This window comes from Alligator sinensis, unplaced genomic scaffold (genome assembly GCF_000455745.1).
Source record: "Alligator sinensis unplaced genomic scaffold, ASM45574v1 scaffold170_2, whole genome shotgun sequence".
NCBI lineage: Eukaryota > Metazoa > Chordata > Crocodylia > Alligatoridae > Alligator > Alligator sinensis.
Genome location: NW_005842290.1, coordinates 604,999 through 610,266, shown reverse-complemented (window position 1 = coordinate 610,266; position 5,268 = coordinate 604,999). Strand labels below are relative to the sequence as shown.

Sequence of the window (5,268 nt, the reverse complement as noted above, 5' to 3'; positions counted from 1 at the left end):
AATGCCCAGCTTTCAAGAGGAGTGATCTCAAGGGTGTTTTGCCTTTTATACTTATCAAAACACCAGTCAGTTTACTGCAGGTGTTGCAAGGACTGTCCAGTATTCAAACACAATGCTGCCTTTTTCAGCAGATTTAAGTGTGCCTTGTTGAACAGATGTGATGCTAGTTTGTAGCAACTCTGTGGATAATCCCTTTCCTGGATCTTGAAGGCCTATTGTTCATCTTGATCTGATGACTGAGTGGCCTGAAAAAGTAAATGCAACTCAAAGCTGGCTAGTGGGAAAGTTCCCTACTCTTACCTCCATGTGATTTGCATTTCTGTTACAGCATCTAGAGGTAATCTCCCACTGGTCATTTTTTTTTTTTCCATTTTAAACTTCTCTTCCAAAACTCCATTTACACCCATCCTTCCTCCAAAAAACTGATGACAACTAATTAATTTTCCATGCAATAATTCATTTCCAGGTTGATAGGCTTAGTTACCTTATTTTTTATTATGAATATATATTTCATTGCCAGAGTCTTTGACAGATATTTGCTGTCTTCTGAAAACTGTTTGTACAAGTGTTGTACAAGTGTACAAGTGGTTCTCCACCAGTGGGCCTTGTTTTGGTTAGGAGACCCCTCCTATTAAAAGTGTGTTTTGGAATTTAATTTAGAGAAGCTGCAGGGTTTGTCTGGCTATTGGGAACATACTTAAAGAACTTTTTGTTATGCAAATTAATCTCCGCCACACTTTTAATGTAAAGGGATCTCTCTGCTTCATTTCTTGCAGTCAGGACCAAACCTTTTCCTGGAATAGTAGCAGCCACTTGGTCCAATATTCTGTATAAGCACTTCCAGTTAAGTACTCTCACCTCTATGGGCGTGAGCTCCCTTGAGCTTCAAGTCAGTTTGTTCTTGATGCTCCTATCTGTATCTAGGAAATGGGATTGCTTTAGTGGTTCCGTCAGTTCTGGATTAGTAGAAAAAATTCAGAGGGAAGAATTTTTACTTATTAAAAGCAGTTCTGTAGTCTAATGACTCTGAATGACCCAGGTGGCATGGTTACACATGCAGTTCTGAAATGTTTGTTAAATATGAATTATTTCAACATTGAATACTGCCTTACAGGCATAGTGTCTTTATCTGGGAGATAGCAGAGAGGGCTATGAGAAAATGCTGAACAATCTCAAGCAATTAGCATATTTTTTTGTATATGATGTTCCCAAATAAGACACCTTTCTTGATTTTTGGAAAGGCAGAAGGAAGGAATTTTTTTTTCCATAGTTATGGCCACATAGAGCAGGGACAGTGTGTCATATTCAATTCACTTACCCTCCCTTTCCTCCTGAGGCAAAAGCTACAATTTTAACTCTTTCAGAGCAGAAAGAGTTTTAACTCTTTAAAAGCAGAATCAGCTGCTTTTGCTCAAGCAGGAAAGGGAGGGTGAATGAGCTGAAGATTCTGCTATGTCCCTCTCCAATTCTTCTGTATGCTACACAATCGGGCAGACACAGCAGTTGTCTCATAACAGCTTGTATTAGCATCCTTTGATATTGATATCATTGTTACATCTATCACTAGTCTTTGACTCTTACAGCAAGAATGTCATCCATTCATTCCTGTTTGTGAATCCAAGCAGCAGCAACTGGTTGCAGTTCTCCATTTTGATGCAAGTGCAGAGTGATTTTGGTTGTCTTCTGTCATTTGATGTATGGCAGTAGTAGCTTAGTCATTTCATGAATGCATAGTCAGGTTTTATTATAATAAGTGCCAGTTTGTTAATTTCCCAACATACCTATTATTGTGAACATTTTAAGAATTTTCAATGTTTGTAGGTGTCTGAAAGAAGATCCAGCAACAATGTCATTATTACAGAGGAGTCTGGATCCAGAAAAGACTTTGGGACTGGTAGATGTGCTCTATACTGCTGTGTTTGACATAAACAGGTGGAAAGAAGGAAGGTAAATTTCCTGTTTCTCTTCTCCTCTGTCCATTATAAAAAGCCTGATTATTTGGAAGACTACAATTCAATACGGTACTGCAAAAATTAGTATAGCGTCTGTTCATCATGGAGAATGTGCTAGTCTTAAGGCAGTGCATAGCTCTAGAAAATGAGGTCAGTGAAAAGACTGATGTAGATTCTCTAAACTTTGGTACAACATTTTCTTATGTAAAGAAACAAATGTGCCTACTAGCCTATTACAGTCATTGGATACACTATGAGATGTGCAGTCCTGCACATGCAGTGAAACAATTGCATGTACTGGTATAGGCTAGGGATTGACTGGCTAAGTAGTAGCTGCAGAAAAGGACCTGGGGTTACAGTGTACAGTAAGCTGAATGAGTCAATAGTTGCGAAAAAGGCTAACAGCATACTGGGCTGCATTAGTACGTGTTGCCAGCAGATCGAGGGAAATGATTATTCTCCTGTATTTGGCACTGATGAGGCCACTTCTGGAGTACTATGTCCAGTTGTGGGGTCCCCCCAGTGCAGAAAGAATGAAGACAAATTAGAGAGAGTCCAGAGGAGGACAAGAAAAATGCTTAGAGGGCTGGGGCACATGACTTGTGAGGGAGGGTGCTGGGCTTATTTAGTCTGAGGAAGAGAAGACTGAGGGAGGACTTAATAACAGCCTTAAACTACCTGAAGGTGGTTCCAAAGATAATGGAGCTAGACTGTTCTCGGTGATGGCACATAACAAAAGGAGCAATGGTCTCAAGTTGCAGCAAGAGAAGTTTAGGTTAGATATTAGGAAAAACTTTCTCACTAGGAGAGAAGTAAAGCACTGAAACAAGTTACCCAGAGGTGGTGGAATCTCCATCCTTGGAGGTTTTTAAGATCTGGCTAGACAAAGCTTTGCTTGGGGTGATATGGTTGGGGATGGTTCTGCTTTGAGCAGGGGACTAGATGAGCTCCTGAGGTCTCTTCCAACCCTAATTTTCTATGATCCTGTGATTTCAGAGCACTGTTAAAATATTGGCAGGAGTGGTGGAAATATGAATGCACGAAGACTTTGACACTCTAGCCATACAAAACCTTTAAGTCAACTAGACTATTTTATTTTTAAATTGGCTAGTTAGGCAGCACCATTATTGTAACAGGAAATACTTTGTCTTATCAAGGTTTTCATAGAAAACTTTGTGGACCTTCACCCACTAGCCATAACAACCCAGTTATTCAGTTCCCAGTGCACCACAGATTGAAGCTGTAGACATTAGGAGATAATGGGATATAATGTAGGGATGGATCACCCAGGGCATTCCCACTTCTAAGCAGCTAGGGATCAAACACACCAGCAGGAGCTGCATGACTACAGATTGTTACAGGGCAAGTCACAGGCCCCTTGGGCCACATGATGTGTGAATGTCCCTGCTCCCACCACTGTACCAGAACCCAACCCAACCCCCGTCCCCACCACACACACACACACACACACACACACACACACACACACACACACACACACACACACACACACACACACACACACACACACTGCACTGCACTGCACTGCACTGCACTGCACTGCACTGTGCATCTTCAAGGCATCCACTGTCCTGTTGCTACTACTTCATAGACCCATGCCAATGGCCCTTGCCCTACTACTGCATTGTATGCTTGCACAGGCTCTCCTTCCCTTTACTGCTACACCATGTGCCTGTGTCCCCTGCTGCACCATGTACCTGTATGGCTCACCCTAACTGACCTCAGCTATGCTTTGTTGCACTGCCCTGGAGCAGGGGCAGGCGGCAGAAGCCAAAAGAGGGAGGTGGAACCCAGAGACTCTGGCTGCTGTTGCAGCTGGAGCAATGGTGGGGAGCACTAGCCAGGCAGGAGCTCAGGGGAGTGTAGTGTAACTCTCTGTGGGCTGCATACAGCCCACGTACCACCAGTCGGACAGCTCTGATTCAACCCAGAGGTTTGAAATAGGTTTTGTTTTTTGAAACAGGGAACAAGCTTTGCCTTGTATTCAGATCCAATTGCAACGGGAGATTTCAGACTTTGGGAATCAAGTTGACATGCCATCAGGAAATGGAAGCAAATCATCAGGAGGCCTGCAAAAGACTTTCTCAAAACTGACTTCACGGTTTACAAAGAAAACTTCCTGCGCCAGTTCAAGTAACAGTGGAAGTTATTCTATTCCCAGTACGCCTTCCAAAAATATCTTTACAGGTAGCAACTCAGAGGAGAAAGTGAAAATGCCCAGTCACATGGACACACGGTTACAAAGCATTTTGAACATTGGTAATTTCCCCAGGACAATAGATACATTACAGCCACCTCAGAGCACAAGTAGTCAGATAGTTAATGGATTTCTTGTTGAAAGACATGATAATTTTTTCAAAGCAGATGATGGCAAGGATGACAAAGGTATGAATTTACCCACTGACCAGGAAATGCAGGATGTTATAGACTTCCTGTCTCGTTTTAATATGGGCAAATCGCAGCAGACTTCTCCATTGGTGAAAAGAAGGAACTCTGTTGCTTCTTCTCCAGCAACAGAACAAAAATCAGGAGCAGTTCAGCAGCAACTGCAGTCTGTGTCTCATGCGTCTCTGCATCCTTCGCAGCAAGGGTTGTCACAGCAACAGCAGCCTCAAAAGCAGCAGCAACAACAGATGCAGTACTACCAACATCTGCTCCAACCTATTGGACCACAGCAACAGCGTGTACCTGGCAAGTGGCTAAATAATTCTTCACAACAGCCAGCACAAGCTGTCGGGGCTGGATTGTCTCATATTAGCCAATGGAACAATCACGGCTTTTCGGATTTGAGCTCTGATTTGTACAGCTTGGGTCTTGTGAGCACCTATATGGACAATATGATGTCAGAGATGTTAGGACAGAAACCTCAAGGACCTAGAAATAACACATGGCCAAACCGTGACCAAAGTGATGGAGTCTTTGGGATGCTGGGAGAAATTCTGCCTTTTGACCCTGCAGGTGTGTGCCATTTTCCTTTAATTGCATGTTATTTATATGAGCTTTTTAAAAACAAGTTAAGAACGTGGTTAAATGTTTCCATTTGATAACAGAGTGCTACTGCTTCTCAGTGTCTTTTCTCAGTAGATATTGAGGATTTACAAATGTAGACAGGCCTGCTTTTCTGGGGCAGGTGAACTGAGGAGTTCAAGAGACATCCAGCAAGTCACGGGCATGGGAGGAGAGCCCTTATTCTAGCCTCAGTTTAATTGGTCCTTACACCTATACAATGTGATAACCTCATTGCTCAGAAATGTAGATGCCATCCCTCCTAATTTCACACTACCCTGTAGCACTT

The 5,268-nt window shown here is 42.6% G+C and overlaps 1 protein-coding gene across 1 annotated transcript in view; it reads left to right on the top strand.

Annotated features, from left to right (window-relative positions):
* The window catches only part of KIAA0355 (KIAA0355 ortholog), a 99,545-nt gene that overhangs the window by 79,697 nt on the left and 14,580 nt on the right, over positions 1 to 5,268 (top strand). Inside the window, 2 exon segments of the mRNA XM_025209471.1 lie at positions 1,822 to 1,947; positions 3,937 to 4,931. Coding sequence (XP_025065256.1) covers positions 1,822 to 1,947; positions 3,937 to 4,931 — 1,121 coding nt within the window.